This window comes from Malaclemys terrapin, chromosome 1 (genome assembly GCF_027887155.1).
Source record: "Malaclemys terrapin pileata isolate rMalTer1 chromosome 1, rMalTer1.hap1, whole genome shotgun sequence".
Lineage (NCBI taxonomy): Eukaryota > Metazoa > Chordata > Testudines > Emydidae > Malaclemys > Malaclemys terrapin.
In genome coordinates this window covers 137316305-137339813 of record NC_071505.1, presented here as the reverse complement: position 1 = coordinate 137339813, position 23509 = coordinate 137316305, and the positions used below count along the sequence as shown (strand labels likewise).

At 52.7% G+C, this 23509-nt stretch overlaps 1 protein-coding gene across 1 annotated transcript in view; it reads right to left on the bottom strand.

The window, feature by feature from the left end:
- Positions 1-18273, bottom strand: part of LOC128843625 (antigen WC1.1-like) — a 106121-nt gene extending 87848 nt beyond the window's left edge. The window contains exons 1-2 of the mRNA XM_054040603.1: positions 18213-18273; positions 15596-15910 (exon numbers count right to left, since the gene is read on the bottom strand). Of these exons, the coding sequence (XP_053896578.1) occupies positions 15596-15910; positions 18213-18273 (376 nt within the window). The remainder of the gene's footprint in view (positions 1-15595; positions 15911-18212) is intronic.
- Positions 18274-23509: the final 5236 nt, after the last annotated feature.

Genomic DNA, 23509 nt, shown 5'->3' with positions numbered 1-23509 from the left:
CACTATCCCCATTATACACATGGGAAAGTGAGGCACAGAGCAGTGAAGTGATTTGCTCAAGGACACTTAGAAGTCCAGACACAGAGCTAGGAATAGTTGCAGTCCGGGGTCTCTATACTAGGCCACATGGTTGCTTGGTGATTCCTCAGTGCTCCTACCCGCCTTTGTACCTTTTGTCACAATGGAATAGGGATAATGGTTGTGCTTTGAAATGTTTGCAGTGGGTATTTGCTAAGAGAGTCAGTAAGAAAAATTCCATCCATCTGTCCCAAAATCTTGAAAGTCTTTTATTACATGGTTGTTACAGTAACTTTAAGTGTGTGAGAGGGGACTGAGGGTCCTGTGGCACCTTTAAGACTAACAGAAGTATTGGAGCATAAGCTTTCGTGGGTGAATGCCCACTTCATCAGACGCAAGAGGTGACTGGTATTTTTCTGCACTTAGGATGGAAGAATCCCATGCACGGCTACAGACTAGGGAACGAATGGCTAGGCAGCATTTCTTCAGAAAAGGACCTAGGGTTTACAGTGGATAAGAAGCTGGATATGAGTCAGCAGTGTGCCCTTGTTGCCAAGAAGGGTAACAGTATTTTGGGCTGTATAAGTAGGAGCATTGCCAGCAGATTGAGGGACGTGATCATTCCCCTCTATTCGGCATTGTTGAGGCCTCATCTGGAGTACTGGGTCCAGTTTTGGGACCCACACTACAGGATGTGGAAAAATTGGAAAGAGTCCAGTGGAGGGCAAGAAAAATGATTAGGGGACTGGAGAACATGACTTATGAAGAGAGGCTGAGGGAACTGGGATTATTTAGTCTGCAGAAGAGAAGAATGAGGGGGGATTTGATAGCTGCTTTCAACTACCTTCAACAAAGAGGATGGATCTAGACTGTTCTCAGTGGTAGCAGATGACAGAACAAGGAGTAATGGTTTCAAGTTGAAGTTGGGGAGGTTTAGGTTGGATATTAGGAAAAACGTTTTCACTAGGAGGGTGGTGAAGCACTGTAATGGGTTACCTAGGGAGGTGGTGGAATCTCCTTCCTTAGAGGTGTTTAAAATCAGGCTTGACAAAGCCCTGGATGGGATGATTTAGTTGGGGATTGGTCCAGCTTTGAGCAGGGAGTTGGACTAGATGACCTCCTGAGGTTCCTTCCAACCCTGATATTCTATGATTCTATGAACCCGACAAGCCACGAGGCTGCTCTAAACAGAAGTGCAAAGCTGGTGTACAGGGATCCTATTCAATAACAATATCTAACAATGCCATGCTGTGTGTTCGCCTCTCTGCTCCCCTCCTGTACTCCTTCTGGGTACAGGGTTGCTGCCTGGTGTGTAGATGAAGGGAATTGTGATGCATTTCCCTTGATACAGATAATTGGCCAGATAGGTTTTGTGTGGGTGCAGGGTGTGAAAGCCATGGAGGGGCCGTGCAGACAGGAGAAGTGGGAGAGAGAAAGTGGCAGAGCAGCTGAACTAATTATTGACTAGTAAAGTGGGGACTTTCAACATCCAGCCAGTGCTTGTCCGGAGGGGGAAGGGTCATTGTGCAGGCTAGTACATGTGAGCATTGCCTTAGCACAGACTCAGGGCAACTTTACAGCAGTTGTGTCTGGAGAGCAGAACTCTCAATCTACCAAGGGCCAAATGTGGTTCCAATGTGTAATAAAGACCCAAAATGAAGGACAAACACTGAGCATTCATTCAGGGAACTTAAAATGCCGAAGAATCTTTTCCTTTAGTGTAAATGTCTCTTTCTGTAACCTCAGGGCAATGATTCTTTATTCCTGAGGTAAATAATTGCCAATAAAAACTGTGGGAGGACACTCAGTTCATGTGGCTCATTGGTCGCTTTGGTACCAAGATGAGTTAGGTTTCCACTTCACATTTATTCAGCATTTACCTTGTAAACGCTTGTGCCTAATTTCCAGATACCCGGTTGAGTTCCTTTGTACCCTCTGGATACTCCCCAAATCCTCCAAGCAGCACCCAGAAGTTCAAGGTTTACAAGCCCAGAGCTGTGGCTGCAGAGACAAGAACAGGCCTAGCAGGGAATGGGGGTGTGGCTGCCAGGCTCCCACTTTTGGCTCCTCCCATTATGCAAAGAAGCTCCTCTCTGCACTTATGCATTTCTGGTACAGAAACAGTGGAAATAAGGATGGTGCAGCTCAGTCAGTTACACCTCAGCTGAGACAGAGCAGCTACAGAGCTCACTGCACACGGGAAACCCAGAATCATGCCCAGAGAGAGACCCTTCACCTTGGCCCCAGTAGATCCATGCACCAGTGCTGAGCTGGCACAGTACTGAGAGGGGAGCCAATGTATCTCCTTGTGCTGAGGGTTACTCTATTTTAGGGCCTGTTGAGGAGGCCCCCACTGTGCCTGGCATATTTCTGAGGGAAGTTGGCTGTGGGTGACTGTGGCCCCAGTGTTCTAACACACGGCCAAGAGGGCATAGGAGAGGGGTGACCTCCCCCACAGTTTCTGGGAATCTTGTCACTGAGGATGGTAAATGAGTGGTAGGGTGTGAGGGGGAGACACACAAAGCACTGACCCCAGTGATCAGATGTGATCTCACCAATGGTGGTGATCAGGGACTAGCAGAGAGGTTCAAATTGAGCTAATCACAACAAAGAGGTGTTATCGCTGTTCAGCCAGCTGCAGCTACCAATGTTCCTACACTAAGGGCAAGACTACAGTACAAAATTTAGTTGACCTAAGTTATGTGAATATATAGCCGCCACAGTAATTAAATTGCTTCTGCATGTCCACACTACGCTCCTTGTGTTGGTGGTGTGCATCCTCACCAGGAGCGCTTGCACCCATGGGCAGCGCGTGAGCCACCCGTTCAGGGAGCCTACCCCCGACTGTGCTCTGTCTGCCTAAGGCCCCACCCCTCCTCCACCCCTCCTCCACCCCTTCCCCTGCCAGAACCTCGAACTGCTGGCCCCTCCGCCCCAGCCTCGGGCCGCCCTGACTAGCCCGCCCGAGTGCCCCCAGCCCCAGAGTAGCGGGGGCCCCAACCGCCTGGAGTCCTGGGCCCCAGACTGGCATGCACTAGCCCCAGCCCCCTTGGGGAAGAGGAGCAGCCTCCCTGGGCTGAGGCCAGGGGGAAGTGGCAGGAAGCAGGAGGGGGTTCGGGGTGCAGTGTGGGTGGGGCCATGCCTGGCCGTTTGGGGAGACTCAGCCTCCCCTGGCCTGCCAAACCTGCCGACCATGCTTGCATCGATTTAACTGTCAGTGTGGAGCATTGTGGGATGGCTTCAGAAAGGCAGCAACAGTCAATGTAAGTGTAAGCAGAGTCAGAATGAGCTCTACCCTGACATCTGGTGGTGAATTATGGTAAGCGTGGAAAAGAACTTTAGGGGCTGATCTTGTTTGCATAGGCACACCCAACGGCCTAGCATGAGCCCACAGCAACTGAAAGTGGTTACTTTGGCTGGTGTGGGATCCCCAGTTTCTCTGTTATTGGGGCAGAAAGAATAAAGTTTTGTTACCCTGATTCTGTGAATCAAGGCCAGTGGAACTGTTGTATGACAGAGGGACTCACTATTAACTAAGTAGCACTCGCTAGACAAGGGGCATAGGTTACAAAACCCAGTGAATTGAGAGTGAGAGAAAGGGCCTGGAAGACCATTTTCTTTCTCTGCTGTTGAATAACAGAGCTAATTTTGATTCTATTAAGAGTCTGATTACAGGCTGCTATGCTGAATTCACTTTAGGCCAATAGTGCACCAGCACTGGGACTCCCCTACTACAAGTTGAAATCACTGAGTGCTGTATTGATTAGTGGGGGAGCCTGAAGATTTATTGCTAAGTGGCTGGTGGAGCTGAGCAGTTTGCAGGATGGTTGGCATGGCCCACAGGACGGTGAGCAGAGCGGAGCAGTTTGTGGGATGGCTGTAGTGGCTTATGGAACGGCTGGAGGAGCGGAGCGGCTGGTGGAGTGAAGCGGCTTGTGGTGAAGGCTGCAGCAGAACCCCATGGAGAGGGAGGGCAGTCAGCCTCGGACCACGTAAGGTGTCCCTTAATACCCTGTGTGCCCCTTTCTCTCCCCCCTTCCCACCTGGGGGGGGGGGGTAAGACTCTGCAGATAAACTTTTGAACTCTGGGGCTGCACTGACCAGGGACAGAGACTTTTGGGTTGTTGGACTTTTGGGTGATTTTTGGGTTGCTGGACTCGAGACTTTTGGGGTATTGGACTTTTGGGACTTTGGGGGTGGGTCTTTTGCTCATGGTTTGTGCTATGAATCCTGTTTGTGGTGTTTTCCCAATTTAATGCTGATGTCATTTACCTCATGTTATTAAACATTTTCTGCTACACTCAGACTCCGTGCTTGCGAGAGGGGAAGTATTGCCTCTTAGAGGCGCCCAAGAGGGTGGTGTGTAATTGTCCCAAGTCACTGGGTGGGGGCTCGAGCCGGTTTTGCATTGCCTTATTGAAACGGAACCCCTAGATACTGAACCCGGCCCTTGTTGCTGCCAAAGGGTTACATAAGCAATGCAGCATCTACATTGACACTGCGTTGACTTAACTACATTGACCTAAGTGCTACGCCTCTCATGGAGATGGAGTTATAGTGTTGGTGTAGTGGGAAACTTACATTGGCAGGAGCTACATTTTAGTGTAGACCAGGAGTCTCAAACACACGGCCCGCGGGGCTCTTGTGTATGGCCTGCCAAGCTCCCCGCACACACACCCCCGCCCCTCTGCCTACCCGTGGGATTGCCTCCTGAAGCTGCAAGCACTGCGCTGCTCTCTGAAGCAGCCGGCAGCACGCCCCTTGGGGCCGTGGGGAGGGGAAAGGAGGCAGAGGGCTCCGGCATTGCCTCCTGCCAGGCCCCGCCCCCCACAACTCCCATTGGCCGGAAACAGGGAACCGCGGCCAATGGGAGCTTCGTGGGAGGTTCCTAGAAGAGCAGCAAGAGCTGCACAAGCAGGGAAGCCTGAGCCCCTCCCCCTCCCCCAGGGGCTGCAGGGACACTGTTCCAGCTGCTTCCTGGAATGCAGCAGCACGGAGCCGGGGCCAAGGCAGGCAGGGAGCCTGCCCTGGCCCCAGTGAGCGCCGCTGCCACCCCGGAGCCGCTCTAGGTAAGCGGCACCAGGCTGAGCTCACACCCTGAACCCCTCCTGCACCCCCAACTCCCTGCCCTGAGCCCCCGTCACATCCCACACCCCGCCTGCACCTCAACTCCCTGCCCTGAGCCCCCTGCCACATCCCACACCCCAACTACCTGCCCTGAGCCCCCGCCACATCCCGCACTCCTCCTGCACTCCCAACTCCCTGCCCTGAGCCCCCCACCACATCCCACACCTCAACTCCCTGCCCTGAGCCCCCTGCCACATCCTGCACCCACAACTTTCTGCTCTGAGCCCCTGCCATATCCCACACCCTGACTGCACCCCAACTCCCTGCCCTGAGCCCCCACCACATCCCACACCTCAACTCCCTGCCCTGAGCCCGCTGCCACATCCTGCACCCCCAACTCCCTGCCCTGAGCCCCCGCCACTTCCCACACCCCAACTCCCTGCCCTGAGCCCCCTGCCACATCTCACACCCCTCCTGCACCCCCAATTCCCTGCCTTGAGCCCCCTGCCACATCCCACACCCCCGCTCCCTGCCCTGAGCCCCCTGCCACATTGCACACCCCTCCTGCATCCCCAACTCCCTGCCCTGAGCCCCCTGCCGCATCCTGCACCCCTCCTGCACTCCCTGCCCTGAGCCACCTGCTGTACCCTGCACCCCGACCCCCTGCCGCACCCCTCTTGTATCCCACACACCAACTCCCTGCCCTGAGCACCCTGCACACCTCCTGCACCTCAACTCCCTCCCCTCTGCACCCTTTCTGCACCCCCTGGGGGCAGCGTTGGGGTGGGGACTTCAGGGAAGGGGTGGGAAGAGGTGGGGCAGAGGCGGGGCCTAATTGGAAGGGGTGGAGTGGGGGCGGGGCCAGAGGCAGCGGTGGGAGGTTCAGTGATGCGGCCCTCGGGCCAATGCACTAGTCCTCATGCGACCTTCGGGGTCATCTGAGTTTGAGACCTCTGGTGTAGACATTAGTGGAATTAGGTCGACGTAAGCTGCCTTACATCAACCTAACTCTGTAGTGTAGAGCAGGGCTTAGTATTACTTGTGTCAGGGATGTTTTTAACAGTGCGTTAGTCACTCTCTTTAGACCTGTGTGCAAACACAGCCATTTTAACAGCACTAGCTTTGATGAAGCCAGGTTATACATACACAGTTATTTCCCAAATGCAGAGTGCAGAGGGATCCAGGTGTAATCTCCATAGCATTACCCTGGGGGGTAAATGTAGCCCACCGTGCATGGGAAGACAGCCAGGTGGGCTGCGGAACGAAGAGCTACGCACCATGTGGGAGTTTCATGTCTGACCTGCGGGGGGATTAGGAGAAGGAGGGAGCTGTGTGGAGCTGTGGAGCAAGTTTTTGCCCCCTGCACCTACCCCCAGCTGGCCTGGCCTCTCCCCCTTGCCACTGTCAGGCTCAGGGCTCCTCACCTGCTGCCTCAGGGAACTCTGGGGGAAACTCCACAGCACTCACCCCTCTGGCTCCTATCTCAGCTCCAGCAGCCACAGGCAGGGTCACATCTGCTGTTGCTGCCCAGGGCTGCCCAGAGGGGGGGCAAGTGGGGCAATTTGCCCCAGGCCCTGGGCCCCACAGGGGCCCCCGGCCCCACGAGAATGTCTGAGGCTCCCCCAGCCCTGCCCCGCCTTCCCCCATCCCCCGGCGCCTCAGTGTACCACGTCAGGAGCGGCCCTGGACAGTGCTGCAGTGGCTGGCTCCGGCAGGGCCTGAGCTCCTCCCACTGAGTCAGAGCTGCATGGTAAGGGGGCGGGGCTGCGAGCTCCGGTCCTGCCGGAGCCACGCCGCTGCAGCGCTGTCCAGGGGCCAGGGCAGCTCTTGGACATGGCGCGCTGAGGCTCTGAGAGAGGGGAGAGGCGGAGGTAATTCAGGAGTGGCCCTGGACAGCATTGCTGGGGGGGGCAGTGGTCAGGGGACGGGGAATGGGGGCTTGGATTGTGGGCGTTCCGGAGGTCTATCAGGACTTGGCGGGGGGGTGGATAGGGGTCGGGGCAGTCAGGGGACAGGGAGCAGGGGAGTTTCGTGGGGGGGGGGTGTCCCAGGGTGGTGGTTGGGGGGGACCGTGAGGGGACAAGGAGCAGGATGAATCGGGGATTCTGAGGGGGGCAGTCGGGGGGCAGGAAGTGGGTGGGGGTCGGATAGGGGGCAGGGCCAGGCTGTTTGGGGAGGCACAGCCTTCCCTATCCTAAAGCTCATTTGGCAGTATGAGGCTTCCAGACAGCTATTTAACACAATAAGCCAAGCTCGTATCTTTTCCCTTAGGGCTACCATCCCTTTCACTTCTCAAGTGCCAAATTATAGTCTACATTTAATTTCAGTGCCATAGGGAGATTCATGTCAGGGGAGGGTAGCTTCATTTAAAATTAGCCACTTTAGATTAACAGTGATAGAGTCAAGAGGGCCATGGGGGAGGGATCACATGAGAAGAGCAATATCCTACACCACCTACCTCCTTCCCAACCCTACCAAAGGAGACCCACCGTCCCCTGCATTCCTTGAGGCTCCAGAGGGGTTAATTCAGTGGTTCTCAAACATTTGTACTGGTAACCCCTTTTACATAGCAAACCTCTGAGTGTGACCCCCCCTTATCAATTAAAAACACTTTTTTATATATTTAACACTATTATAAATGCTGGAGGCAAAGCGGGGTTTGAGGTGGAGGCTGACAGCTCACGACACCCATTAATAACCTCGTGAGCCCCTGAGGGGTCCCGACCCCCAGTTTGAGAACCCCTGGGTTAATTTAATTTTAGCACCCTGTGTCCATTCACATGCATGTGCTATTTTGAGCATTTCAGATTTCACAACATAGGCTCATCCCAGATTCTGGAACAAGCTCAAATGCTCAGTTCGTGGAGTATGTACATAAGCTATACTAAAGACAAACCCACAGTAACCGTCTCCAGTTTGTGAGGGACCCCATTGAGCCAGTCTCTAGGAAACAACCTCCATGAATTTATCTAAGTCCATTAATGGCTATTAGCCAGGATGGATAAGGAATGGTGTCCCTAGCCTCTGTTTGTCAGAGGGTGGAGATGGATGGCAGGAGAGAGACCACTTGGTCATTACCTGTTAGGTTCACTCCCTCTGGGGCACTTGGCATTGGCCACTGTTGGCAGACAGGATACTGGGCTGGATGGACCTTTGGTTTGACCCAGTGTGGCCATTCTTATGTTCTTATGTTCTAACCTAAATGAACCCAAAGTTATGGAGACAGATATGAGTCAAGGAAGCCAGCAGAGTATCAGAAACCTGGAAAAATCTCTGACTGGATGGGATCAGGCATTTGGTCACAAGCTGAGGTGGTTCAAAAGTTTTGGATTTTTTTTAAGCAGAATTTTTTTATTGTTTCTTTAAACAATCAAACACAACAAGCAGCAAATATTTGGCCACACACTTCTGAAACCCCAAACCATGTTCAGGTTTTGGCAGACTAATTTCAGCTTTTCAATTAAAAAAACCACAACAAATTTTGAAGGAAAGCAGACATTGTCCATGATTTTTTCTGCTTTTTAAAAACCCCTAGTTTTTTATCCAAAAAAAGTTTTCACGGAAAATATTTGTCCAACCCTTTTAATGAGCTTTAATGCCTTTTAGCACTAGCTGATGTGAGAACCAGTGATACCTTGTGTGACAGACCCAGACCAGTGGGGTACAGGAGCCTGGTAGAGGACAAATATACTGGTCACTAGATGAGTAGTTTTCTGTTCCCTGAGTGACCAGAGAAGGGGCTGCACTAGAGTAATCAGGAACTTGCTAGAACCAGTTAAGGCAGGCAGGCTAATTAGGACATCTGGAGCCAATTAAGAAGAAGCTGCTAGAATCAATTAAGGCAGGCTAATCAGAGCACCTGGGTCTTAAAAGGAGCTCACTTCAGTTTGTGGTGCAAGTGTGAGGAGCTGGGAGCAAGAGGTGCAAGGAGCTGAGAGTGAGAGGGTGTGCTGCTGGAGGACTGAGGAGCACAAGCATTATCAGATACCAGGAGGAAGGTCCTGTGGTGAGAATAAGGAAGGTGCTTGGAGGAGGCCATGGGGAAGTAGCCCAGGAAGTTGTAGCTGTCATGCAGCTGGACAGGAGGCACTATAGACAACTGCAGTCCACAGGGCCCTGGGCTGGAACCCGGAGTAGAGGGCGGGCCTGGGTTACCCCCAAACCTCCCAATTGACCTGGACTGTGGGTTCTTCCAGAGGGGAAGGTCTCTGGGCTGTTCCCCAACCCACATGGTGAATCTCTGAGGAAAGAAAATCCGCCGATAAGCGCAAGACCCACCAAGATAGAGGAGGAACTTTGTCACACTGGTGTCAGGGGTGGGATCTTGGGGTGCACAGCGGCGGAAGAAGGAGGGTGATTTAAAAAAAAAAAAAAAAGGGAGAGGGTTTATTTTTTTTTACCACAATGGATGACATAGTGCGGGCACTAATACAAGCTACGGCGGCCCAGCAGGAGGCTACCAGTGTCCAGGCAGCCACTCAACAGGAGGCAGGGCGGCTGCAGCAAGAGACTAATCGTCTGCTGATGGACCAGGCTGCTCAAGACCGAGCTATGTTGTGGGAACTGGTAAACCAGGTAAAGTCCCTTACAGAGCTGAATCGTGGCCATGATGGGACGCGGCTCATACGGCCAGCCATTGGCTGCAGAAAATGAGACGGGAGGATGATGTAGAGGCATACCTTCTGGCCTTTGAGAGGACAGCCCTACGGGAGGCCTGGCCTCGAGATCAGTGGTCTGGCATCCTTCCCCATTCCTGTGTGGGGAGGCCCAGAAGGCCTACTATGATCTGCCTGAAGAGGCTGCGGCAGACTACCCCCAGCTGAAAGCAGAGATCCTGGCCAGATCTGGGGTAACGACAGCAGTGCGGGCCCAGCAGTATCACGGTTGGCGGTACCAGGAAGACAAAACCCCGCGGTCCCAATTGTATGACCTCATCCATCTCGCACGAAAGTGGTTGCAAACAGAGTCCCGGAGTCCGGAAGAAATACTAGCGGTTCTGGTCATAGTCCGATACATAAGGGGACTACCACCAGACCTTCATGCCTGGGTAAGCGAGAACGAACCTTCCACCTATGACGAGGTTGTCGCCCTGGTAGAGAGGCGAAGGACAGCGAGGGAGCTGACCCGACCAGTTAAGGAAGAGGCACCCCAGGTTAAACTAGCAGCACCAAGCCCTAAAGTTTGGGTGACTGGGCCACCAGGAGGGCCCAGGTGGAAAAAGAGAGAGTCTTAAGGCCCATCAGAGGCCTCAAAGAGTCGGAGCACTGAGGGAGAAGAGGATCGTGATGTTAGACTGCCCAAACCAAGAGACAGGGGAACGCCTAGGGATCCATACAGATGTTATGCCTGCGGGGAGTGGGGACACATAGCTGCACAGTGTCCCAATGCTGAGGAGCCTATGCAGTGTAACCTGGGGAACTGGGCAGATCCATGCTCCCTAATCCACCTTGTGGGGGGCTCACTAACCCCACATATGTATACCAGACCAGTGAAACTAAATGGGGTAGGGACCACGGCACTGGTTGATTCGGGGAGTGCTATCACACTTATCTTAGGGAAGCTCATGAAGCGTAGTCAGCTGCTGAAGGCTAAACGTATGGAGATAACATGTGTCCATGGGACAGTTAGTTACTACCCCACCATCCCAGTAAAAATCGAGATCCAAGGGAACACTACTGAGGTAGCAGCAGGTGTAGTCCCTAAACTCCCATACCCAGTGCTCATAGGGAGGGACTTCCCAGGGTTTGGAAACCTACTCCCAGTAGGGGGATTCGAGAAAGATGGGGACCCTAAAATTGGTGAGGCATCCACATCAGACTATCAACCCTCAGTCTTCTCTGAAATATCCCCAGATTTGTTCTCCACTCCCAGACAGGGTAGAAAGGCAAAAAGGGAAAGAAGGGCAGCTAAGGCCTTGGGAACCCGAATACTGACCCAAAGCCAGAGGGTCGCTCTTGTAGGTAGGCGGACCCACGCAGCTGAAAAGGAGGCCACGCAGGAGGGAGAAGCACCTGAGTCTGACCCCCACCCTAATGCTTCTGAACCAGTAGAGGCAACAGAGACTGGGCCCCTAGATCTTGGGCAGATTAGCCCCGGGAGAGGAAATTTTGGACAGGACCAAGCAGAAGACCCAAGGTATGACAACATTAAGAAGGAGGTGACTGAAATAGATGGGGTCCCCATGGAAGGGAAAATCCAGGGACCAGGACCCTACTTCATAATGAAGAAGGATCTCTTATACCGGGTTGCACAAGTACAGGGGCAGAAGGTACAGCAGATCCTAGTACCTCAAAAACACCAGAACACTGTATTAAGTCTTGCTCATAGTCATCTTTTGGGGGGGCACTTGGGGGTCGAGAAGACCCTGGCACGAGTCCTACGATGGTTCTTCTGGCCTGGAGTACATGAAGAAGTGCGGAGGTACTGTGCCTCCTGCCCGGAGTGTCAGCTGCACAGTCCCCATCCCCACTTGAGGGCACCTTTAGTACTCCTCCCTATCATAGAGGTCCCCTTCAAGCGAATAGCCATGGACCTAGTGGGACCCTTGGAGAAGATGGCTCGGGGCCACCAATATATACTTGTTGTTTTGGACTATGCTACTCACCACCCAGAAGCCGTCCCCCTGCGGAACACGGCCTCTAAAACTATAGCCAAAGAGCTGGTGGGGATCTTTGCCAGAATGGGGCTACCGAAGGAGATATTAACCAACCAAGGAACCCTATTTATGTCAAAGCTAATGAAGGACCTCTGTACGCTGCTCCATATACATACCCTGAGAACTTCGGTCTACCATCTGCAGACTGATGGGTTGGTAGAAAGGTTTAACCGAACCCTCAAGGCTATGATAAGGAAGGTGGTAAGTCGGGACGGGAAGGATTGGGACACCCTACTACCCTACCTTATGTTTGCTATCCGGGAGGTACCACAGGCCTCAACTGGGTTTTCCCTCTTCGAGTTATTATATGGGCGTCACCTCCGTGGCATACAAGATATCGCCAAAGAGATCTGGGAAGAGGAACCCAATGAGGGGAGAAATATAATCGAGCATGTAATGCAGATGCGAGACCGGATAGCCCGGGTTACCCCTATTGTACGGGAACATTTGGAGAAGGCACAGGAGGCCCAGCGAACCCATTACAATCGCCAGGCAAAAGTGCGACAGTTCCAACCAGGGGATCAGGTTATGGTGTTGGTACCCATGGCAAAAAGCAAGCTTCTGGCCCAATGGCAGGGACCCTATGAGGTGGTTGAACCCATGGGGGAAGTAACCTACAAGGTGCGGCAGCCAGGACGCAGAAAACAAGAACAGATTTATCACATTAACCTTCTGAAACCCTGGCATGCACAAGATGCATGCACAACGGTCCAAAAAGACCTAACCCAGGAAAACAAGCCTTCCAAACAGGTGAGAGTGTCTCCCGATTTAACACCAGACCAGAAGAATGAGGTGTCTGAGATGATCTTCCGGAACCAAGATGTGTTCTTGATAAAACCGGGTCGAACAACCGAGACATATCACCACATCGTCACGAACCCTGGGGCCAGAGTAACAATGAGGCCCTATCGGGTGCCAGCGGCAAAAAGGGAGGAAATAAAAGCAGAAGTAAAAAAAAATGCTGGAGTTGGGGATCATCAAAGAATCCCACAGTCAGTGGTCCAGCCCAATTGTGCTGGTGGCCAAACCTGATGGCACCACAAGATTTTTGCAATGACTTCCGGCGACTAAACGAAGTATCCCAGTTCGACGTGTACCCCATACCTCGCATAGATGAGCTAGTGGACCATCTGGGTAATGCCCGGTACTTGACTACCCTAGCCTTGACAAAGGGGTACTGGCAGATTCCCCTTGCAGAAGACGCAAAGGAAAAGACTGCGTTCTCTACACCAGAGGGTCTTTTTCAATATACTGTCCTCCCTTTTGGACTACATGGGGCCCCAGCTATCTTCCAGCACCTCATGGACAAGGTATTATGCCCGCATAACAGTTATGCTGCTGCCTACTTGGACGATGTGGTCATTCATACCCCAGACTGGGAAACCCACCTGGAGAAGATGGAGGCAGTCCTCGATACCTTCAGGCGAGCTGGCCTTACAGAAAACCCTCCCAAGTGCACTGTAGGGCTACAGAGGCCAAATATCTTGGCTACATTGTGGGAAAAGGTCTGGTAAAACCCCAAGTGAACAAGTTAGAGGCCATCCAAAATTGGCCCCGACCAAGTCGCAAGAAACAAGTCCGGGCATTCCTAGATGTGGTGGGGTATTACCGACGATTTATCCCCCACTTTGCCACAAGGGCAAGCCCCCTGACAGACCTAGTGAAAGCCCGTGGACCTGATCTGGTGAGATGGTCTGACACAGCAGAGGAAGCATTCACAGACCTATGGACTGCCATCTGCAGTAACCCCGTACTGATAGCCCCTGATTTCACCAAGGAGTTTATCCTGCAGACGGATGCATCGGAAGTAGGGTTGGGGGCTGTTCTATCACAGATGGTCGGGGAGGAGGAACTCTATACCTCAGTCGGAAACTCCTTCCAAGGGAACAAAAATATGCAGTGGTGGAGAGAGAATGCCTCGCTGTAAAATGGGCCGTGGAAACATTGCGCTACTACCTGCTCAGGCGCAGATTTGTCCTCGTGACCGACCATGCCCCTCTTCAATGGATGCACCGGAACAAGGAGAGGAACACAAGGGTGACCAGATGGTTCTTATCCCTCCAACCTTTCAGTTCCGTGTGCAACACAGAGCAGGGAGCCGTCATGGCAACGCCGATGGCTTGTCACGTGTGCACTGTCTGGCGTCCCAAGCTGCCCAACCCCTTGGCGTTGAGCAGCGGGGAGGGATATGTGACATACCCAGATCAGTGGGGTACAGGAGTCTGGTAGAAGGCAAATATACTGGTCACTGGATGAGTAGTTTTCTGTTCCCTGAGTGACCAGAACAGGGGCTGCACTAGAGTAATCAGGAACCTGCTAGAACCAGTTAAGACAGGCAGGCTAATTAGGACATCTGGAGCCAATTAAGAAGAAGCTGCTAGAATCAGTTAAGGCAGGCTAATCAGGGCACCTAGGTTTTTAAAAAGGAGTTCACTTCAGTTTGTGGTGGAAGTGTGAGGAGCTGGGAGCAAGAAGCGCAAGGAGCTGAGAGGGTGTGCTGCTGAAGGACCGAGGAGCACAAGCGTTATTAGACACCAGGAGGAAGGTCCTGTGGTGAGAATAAGGAAGGTGCTTGGAGGAGGTCATAGGGAAGTAGCCCAGGGAGTTGTAGCTATCATGCAGCTGTTACAGGAGGCACTATAGACAGCTGCAGTCCACAGGGCCCTGGGCTGGAACCCAGAGTAGAGGGCGGGCCCGGGTTCCCCCCAAACCTCCCAATTGACCTGGACTGCGGGTTCTTCCAGAGGGGAAGGTCTCTGGGCTGTTCCCCAACCCACATGGTGAATCTCTGAGGCAAGAAAATCTGCCAATAAGCGCAGGACCCACCAAGATAGAGGAGGAACTTTGTCACACTTGTAAAGGTGACTTGAAAAGAAGTTTTCTCAAAACTGGGTTTGTGCCGAGATGCAGAAGGGTTTTAAATGTTTATTTTTCCCAGAGCCGGCCGGTGGGGGCGGGAGGGACCAGTGGGGCAATTTTCCCCGGCTACCGCAGGGGCCCCCACGAGAATGTAGTATTCTATAGTATTGCAGTTTTTTTTATAGAAGGGGCCCCCGAAATTGCTTTGCTCCAGACCCCCTGAATCCTCTGGGCGGCCCTGCTGCTGCCCTAGGGAGACACTGGGCTTCTATATATAGGCACCTACCTGCACAGACCTGCTAATGGGGATGCCCCCCACCCCACCCTTACTCCATGACAGCTGCCTGACCTGTCCAGAGGATGGCACAGCCTGCTTATCCCCAGTTTTCCCAGGGGAGCTCAGGGAGAGACTGGTCAGCTCCACACAGACATCAGTGCAGGGCCAGCTCCAGGCACCATGTGAGCAAGCTGGTGCTTGGGGCGGCAGCTTGTACGAGGCGGCATTCCGCCCAATCCTAGGGCGGCACGGCCGCTTTTTTTGTTGTTGTTGTTCCGCTCCAGCCACCCTGTAGGGGGTGGCGGCGCGGAGGATGGGAGTGCCCTGCAGCAAGCCCCGCAGGGCAGCCGGCGTCCTTCTCTCCCAGCCGACCGGAGCGGGGCGGAGCCCACCCGGCAGGTGGTGCGGTGGGAGGGGCCGCGTGGCAGGGCCCTGCTGAAGCCCTGGCCACCCCCCTTCTCTCTCTCTCTCCCCCTCCCCGCTAGCTGGGGCACATCTGCAGTGCAGGGAGTTCCCCTGCACCCTGGCTCCGGCCACGCTGCAGGGTTGGTTTTTTTTGTGTGTGTGTGCGCTTGGGGTGGCCAAAAGGCCAGAGCCAGCCCTGCCTCAGTGCAGGGCACCCTCCAGATCTAAGTCACCAGGAATGTCACACACTTTGGGTTCAGTCCCTTCTCCCTCATGTGGAGTTTTCTATGGAGCCAGGTTGACCGAGTTCTTACCTGAGCAGATCACTCCAGTATCAAAAGAATGATGGCACTGGAATGCACCCCATCCTTCATGTCTGCAGTCCCAGAGAGCTGACTCGTCACCATCACAATTAGCTAGAATCAGCCAAGTTGGTCCAGTTCCTTCTCCAAAATGAGCCCGGCCATGGGCACGGACAGCAGATCCACATCCCATTTGCTTACAAACCACTTCAGCATCTTCCATGTCCCAGTTGTTATCACACACCGTCCCCCACTGATCCTGGTGTTTAACCTCCACTCTCCCGGCACAGGGGCTGCTTCCATTCACCAGCCTCAGCTCATCAGCACCTTCAGACAGACACAGAGCAGGGGTTCAGATAGCACAGAGCCCAAACCCTCTGGCTTGGACAGTATCACACAAGGACCCTGGGCTTTACTCCCTGATCCCCCAGTTAGGCTTGTCACTGGGGAGGCAGCATGAGGTATCTCCTCCCCTCTGAGCTCTCTGGGCTGGTGGATGCTGAGCACCGTCACTGCTGTGTAATTCACAGCAGCAGTGCTCTCAAAGACTCCTCACCACCCCATCTCCTCCTTCCTTCGACCCTCCTCCCCCACCACTCACTTGAAAACATGTTCCACCACCCCACCTCTCCCTGCACTAGCTCCTCCACCCATTTCCAACAACCTCTCCTGCCTGGAAAGGGGATGTGGTGTATTGAAAACTATTAAAATGACAACCTGCTGCCACTTTAAGAGTAAGGGGCTTTCTGGTCCTGTTTGCAGACTAGGGATTGAGCCCTTTGTAAGGAAGCGGCAATCTGGGCCTTCAGCAGTCAGATTGCAGAGAGCCCACCTAAACCTAGATGGGGTAAATTGTGCCTCTCTGCCTTGTGGAGCAGCCTGCTTTGTCTCTCTCTCTGTTTTCGGATTCTTGTGTGTTAGGGTTCTACATTCTAAGTAATAAAGTTGTATTACATTGCAACTTTCCAGAAAGAGTATTTCATATGTTTATCTAACTTCTGTGTTTATGCTGTGAACATAACATGGCGAGCCAGACATATCCCACTATCCTGTTCCCCCTCCCCTCAGACTTGCTGCTGCTCTGCCCATTCAGTGCCACCCCCCTGTCCAATATACAGCCCACCTGCCACTCAATGCTACTTTCCTTCCTCCTCTGTCTGAGTCACTGCTCCTCCCAGACCCCTCCCCTTCTACCTGCTTCAAATCTTTAAATATTTCTCATAAGGAATTTGAAAAAATGTTTTTCCCCATCTGCATTTACCTGCTGGTTAAAAACTGTAACTGCAGATTTATCTGTGATGAGTATTTTATGCTCAGTTTTTATAAAGCACATTCCCTCTCCAGTAACAGGGGCAGTAACTCCATCCTGGGGGCCAGGGCACATCAGAACCCTCCGTTATTGAGGGAGGGTGGCAGGGAGTTCAGCAGCCGTTCTAAGATGCATTTAAATCAAACTGAAAAACATTCTCATGGACTGTTGGGCTATGAACTTTTAACTGGACACAAGTGTGATGGGGACATTCCTGTTCCACATGGAGTCAAATTTAAAGACAAGAAAAGGAAGGTTGTAACCAGCCTCTATTATTACTCTGACCAGACTGTTGACCAGTGGAGTCCAGGGCCGCCTTCTCTCCCTGCAGGGTATGAGTTCCACCCATTGTAGGTAATGAGAGTCAATCCACCCTGCAGGGAGAATAGGGCCCCCTGGTTTCACATGGCCCATGCCATGGCAATTTGGTTACTCAGGAATCCCAGTGGAATTCTCTGTGGTTTCATTCTGCTAAAATTCAGTTTTATCATGAGATCAAACTCCAGCTACTTCTGTGTGAATTTCTTGGGAAGTTCAGATACAAATCTCCACTCCAAAAAATCCCTTGCTCTGTAGTCCTCAGCACCTACCCTCCGAGGCACAGAGACGTTGCAGAGCTATCTGTGATCTGTACATACCAGCTGTGGTACAACAGTTTGTCTCTAGCTAAATATTTGAGGTTTCTAAAATCTGACTTTCATCTTCAGCTTCACCCGTTCATACTGCAGCTACAGAACAGCAGCATCTCAGACTGCAGCAATTCACAGAAACAGTCTGCTACTGGACAGTTCAATGTCCTGACAAATGCATCACTTACATCCTGCTGAAGGTGCCCAGCAAGTTGGACGCACACAGGACAGCAGTGTTATTTTAAATGGTATGGACTGTATATCTGGAATTATTCACAGGTCTCATACACAGGTACAGATCTGGATGGGGGATGAGCCTGGAGGTCACAACAGAGAAGCCCACTTTCCTTTTCTTGTGGTTCATTTGTTTAGCAGGAATGTCTAAGCACTGAAGCCATTAGTTCACTAAAACCAACTCCGAGCTCACAGTGCTACAAGACTGGGGTATTTTTATAAAGTATAAACTGTCTGGGACTGGGTCAAAGCTATGATTATTGCAAATATATAAACTTCCTCTCTCAGAATAACCAACGGGGAGATAATTACACACACACATTTACTTAAACCCAATTGCCTGCTTTCCCTTTGTTTCATTGATGTCTGGAATAAAAACCCATTTCTAGTGGATTCAAAACTCTCTTTCTAGTTCTTGTCGGCCCAACTCATAAAGTAAAATAAATCAGGCACTTACCCATGGTGTCATGAAGAAAGAGAAGAAACAAAAACAGGTGAGTGGAGAGATGTCCCTTCATTGCCAGCCGGACTTGCTGTCCCCTTCTGACACTGCACTGGCTGCACCAAAATACTCTACCAGGGCTCCTCTGTGTCTGACAAGTGACAACAAAGCAGTGGAAGGGAAATATATAGATTCAGAGGCTGGCATCAGCTGCCAGAAGGAACCAATAGAAACAATATTCACCTTTTTAGACATTATCAGAGGATTTATCTAAAACTTTGTGCAGCTAAAACATCCAATACAATTCTAAAACTCCGGCTGTGACCATATATGAGAGACGAGTCCGCTTCTGATGTCATGTTCGCTTCAGTCTCGGATCATCATGTAACCACCCTCCTTGGCGTAGGGCAGAACAGTATGAAAAATTATTCTTTTTTGGCAAATAAAAGTGAGCCTTGAATGCTGCTCATTTGATAAACCAATTAAGAAAATAAATATGGAAAAAAAGAAATATCTAAAATTGAACCCCTTAGCTATATGTGTCCAATTGTAGCCAGGCCACTAAAACCACAGAGCTGGGATGTTACCATTGGGGTTAGTTTTATCCAAAAGGGAAGGGAACAAACCTTGCTCCCTTTGTGGAACCCAGACTGCTCAGGGCTTCCTGAACGGAGTGGGAACGGCAGTGGTACATTAGTGGTAGGAGTGTGTCACGAAGCTTCCTTCTTCAGATGTGACCATCAGTGGCAGCAGAGTCTGAGAGGGCTTCCTGTTCACCCTGTTAGAGTTTGTTCTTAACACTTACTGAATAGGTTCTGAGTGACCATCTCAGATACCGTAGTGTAGGTAACGACCCACTCCAGGACTCTCGGTCAAGGCCAGTGCTAGGACTGCCCTGTGTGGTAACTCTAGGCAGCACAGGCTGCATTAATCAGTCTGGGAGCTAGAGAGAATCGCAGCGTCCCTGCTATTTCCATCAGTCAGAATAGAGAATCTCCTTAATAGTCAGTACAGTTGAAACCCGTCTCATCTGTACAGCGAAGAGCAGCACATTGGCCATAGGACACCAGTTGCCCAGGAGACAGCAGCAAGTTAACCAGGAAAACAACATAGCCAACGTCGAGCGGAAAGTGGGTGGGGGAGGGGGCAATCAAAGGTAAAATCCCACCTGAAGATGCTGTGTAGGTGTGTGTTACAACAAGTCTAACAGAGGCACTTAGAATAGAATTTTAAACCAGCCCATCGCAGCAATTGTGGTACCAAACAGAAAGGTGGCCTTGTAGGAAACAGCTCAAATGCAGGCATCTCTGGCACTTTGCCACCCCTACCTCATGAAGGCCAAACTGCCACAGTGTGAGCTCCTTGGCAATGAACAACAGGGTGTTTCCCCAGCCAGACGCCATCTTGGTGAGTGGAGAGAACTCTGAGTCAGCACAGGAAGTTCTCTCTCACCCATCCAGAGAGCGGCAAAACACGGAGTGTGGGGGAGTCAGGGTCCTGCACCCCCCTCTTCCGGCGATTCACCGTGACTCTCAGCCAGCCAGTAAAACAGAAGGTTTATTAGATGACAGGAACACAATCCCAAGCAGAGCTTGCAGATACAACCAGGACCCCTCAGCAGGTAGGGGTCAGGGAGCTTAGACCCCAACCCTGCAGCTAGCTTCAACTGAAACCGCACTGCAGCCATCTCCTTCCACCACCACCACCCCTGGCCCCTCCTCCAGCCTTTGTCCAGTTTCCTGGGCAAAGGTGTCACCTGGCCCCATCCCCCCTCCCGGTCCCATCCCCCCTCCCGGCTCAGGTTACAGGCTGAGGTATCGTCCCTCAAGTAAAGTCATCCCCTGCTATCCCATCCCCCATGCAGACAGTCCTAGTAAAGTTAGATGACATTCCCAGGTCAGTCCACCCTGCTCCCTACTGTGTCACATCTCTCCCCCTTTTGAGACTGAACTGAGTGGGGTCACTCTAATCAGTGACCTGGGGAGCTTCAGGGCCCCCTCTCCAGGACAACACATCCGCTATTATGTTGGCTCTTCCCTTCACATGGACCATGTCCATGTCATAATCCTGCAGGAGCAGGCTCCACCTTAAAAGCTTGGTGTTGGCTCACTTCATCTGGTGTAGCCAGGTCAGGGGAGAATGGTCGGTGTACACAGTGAAGTGTCGCCCAAATAGATATGGCTCTAGTTTCTTGTCTAACCTGGGACACTTGGTCCTCCCGGGTCTGGCTAAAGACACAGATGTCATCAATATACGCCACGACAAAACTCTCCATCCCCTTCAGTAGCTGGTCCACCAGGCGCTGGAAGGTAGCTAGCGCCCCCTTGAGGCCGAAAGGCTAGGTCAGGAACTCATAGAGCCCCAGCGGGGTGATAAAGGCCAATTTCAGCCTGGCATCTGCATCCAGCGGCACTTGCCAGTAGCCCTTTGTAAGATCCATGCTGGTAAGGTACCAAGCTCCTCCCACTTTCTCTAGGAGCTTGTCAGGCCTGGGCATGGGGTAGGCATCGGATACAGTGATGGCATTAAGCTTCCGATAGTCCACACAGAACCGGATTGACCCGTCCTTTTTGGTGACCAGCACTACCAGTGAGGCCCAAGGGCTGGAAGATGGCTGGATCACCCCCAAAGCCAGCATGTCCCTGACCTCTTTTTCCAGGTCCTGCTCAGTTTTCCCTGTGACTCGGAAGGGGGAGCATCTTATAGGAGGATGTGATCCTGTCTCCACCCGGTGGACAGCCAGATTAGAGTGTCCAGGCTGGTTGGAAAACAGCTGTCGGTACAGATGCAGCACCCCTCTGATCTCAGCTTGCTGGGAAGGGGTTAGCTGATCAGAGAGGGGAATTGTTTCCAGGGGGGAGCCAGGTCTTGTCCCAGGGAATAGATCTACTAAAGGGTCATCTCCCTACTCCTTCCAATGTCCACACAAGATCAACACCACATTCCCCCGTCTTAATACGGCTTCATCATATTCACATGGTACACCTGGCGGTAGTGTGCCCAGTTCAACAGCTCCACCACATAGTTTAACTTATTTAGTTGCTTGACAACCTTGAAAGGACCTTCCCAGGTGTCCTGTAGTTTGTTTTTCCTCATGGGGATGAGAACCACCACCTGATCCCCGGTGGCATAGGCGCGGGCCCGCCCCATGCGGTCATACCAGACCTTCCTCTGGGCTCTGGCCAGATTCTCCCTGGCCAGGCCCATGAGCTCAGCAAGTCTTTCCTGGAAGATCAGGACATACTCCACCACTGACTCTCCATCGGGAGTGGCCTTCCCCTCCCATTCGTCTCTCATCAGGTCTAAGGGCCCCCTTACCCTCCTGTCATATAACAGTTCGAAAGGCGAAAACCTAATAGACTCCTGGGGTACTTCCCTGTATGCGAACAGCAGGTGAGGTAAGTACTTGTCCCAATCCTGCAGGCGCTGATTCATAAATGTTTTTAGCATCATTCTGTTGAACCTCTCCACCAGCCCATTGGATTGGGGTGGTATGCTGAGGTCCAGTTGTGCCGGACCCCACATTTCTCCCACAAGCACCAGAGCAGGGCCAACATGAAGTTGGACCCTTGGTCTGTCAAGACTTCCTTGGGGAACCCCACTCAGCTGAAAATGGTCAGCAGTGCATCTGCCACGGTGTCTGCTTCAATGGAAGCTAAGGGCACTGCCTTGGGGTAGCAGGTGGCAAAATCTACTACCACCAGAATGTATTTCTTCCCTGACCGGGTCATCTTGCTGAGAGGTCCCACTATGTCCACAGCCACCTTCTGGAAAGGCTCCTCTATGAGCAAGGGTCTCAAAGCCGCTTTTCCCTTGTCCCAGGCCTTCCCCACCCTCTGACAAGGGTCACAGGATTGGCAATACTGTTGGACAGTAGTAAAAACTCCAGTCCAGTAAAAGTTCTGTAGCAGCTTCTGCCTGGTGCGCCGGATCCCCCCTGCCCTGCAAGAGGGATGTCATGGGCCGGGTGCAGTAGCTTGTGATGATAATTTTGGGGTACCACCAGCTGACTCCTGATCCCCCATGACTCCTTCTCCCCTGGTGGAGCCCATTCTCGGTATAGGAACCTCTTCTCCCACAGGAACCTCTCCTTGCACCCTCTCCCCATGGTCTGAACGGCACTGAGGGTGGCCAGGTCCCTTAGCTTCCGCAAGGAGGGATCTTTCTGTAACTCGGCCTGGAACTCAACGGCAGGAGAAGGGATAGGGACCTGCTCCCTCTCACCAGCTGGGTCTGAAGCCGCAGCCTCTCTGAGCCTTGGCCCTGGGCGCTCCCTCCCAACCAGGGTAGGGTTCTGTGCCTCCGGGTTGATATTCTTCCCAAGGTCAGGGCATCGTGCCCCTTGCTGGCTCTGGCTATGGGTCATGACTAGGGCATTCTGGGAGTTGCTTGGCCAGTCCTCTAGGTCCCCCCCCATCAACACCACAGTGGACAAATGGTGGTGCACCCCCACATACTTGGCACCCTCCTTGGCCCCCCATTTCAGATGTTTCCTCGCCACGGGCACCTTGAATGGGGTCCCGCCCACCTTTGTCAGAGTAAGGTAGGTGTTGGGCATCACCCGATCTGGAGCTACCACCTTGGGCCGGGCCAGCGTCACCTGACAGCCCGTGTCCCAGTATCCATTGACCTTCCTCCCATCCACCTCCAGGGGAACAAGGCACTCGCTCTGAAGGGACAGGCCCGTGCCCACCCTGTAAATGGAGAACTTTGTGTCCAGAGCATCCAGCCCCCCAGAGGAGCTGGCCTGGGGCACTCCTCCCTCCTGAGCAGTTGGGAAGCTGTCAGTCCACCTTGCCTGGGAAGCCGGCCCCTCATCCAGATGGGTCCCTACCCAGTTAACTCTGTGTGGGTTTGGTCTGCTCAGTCTGTCCTTTAGCTTGGGGCACTGGGTTCGTATGTGGCCTCTCTGGCCACAGTAATAGCAGCTCATGTCCCATTGGTCCCCTCGAGCCAGTCGGTTGGTCCTGACGCCGGATGTTCTCCTTGGCAGGGGGTTCTCCATGTTCTCCCTTTGGGAGGTCCCAGGGTGACTCTCTCGCTGCATCATGGTGGGCCTGTTCCTTTGGGACTCCTCCCTGCCATCCCCTGACCGGCTGTTTACAAGCTCGTCGGCCAGCTGCCCTGCATGTCGTGGGCCCTCTGGTTTTTTGTCCACCAACCATAGCCTCAGGTCGGATGGGCACTGTTCATACAGTTGCTCCAGTACCATTAGGTTAAGCACATACTCCCTAGTTGGGGCCCCATCTGCCCACTTGTGGGCGTATCCCTGCATCCGGAGGACCAGTTCCAGATATGTGACCTCAGGGGTT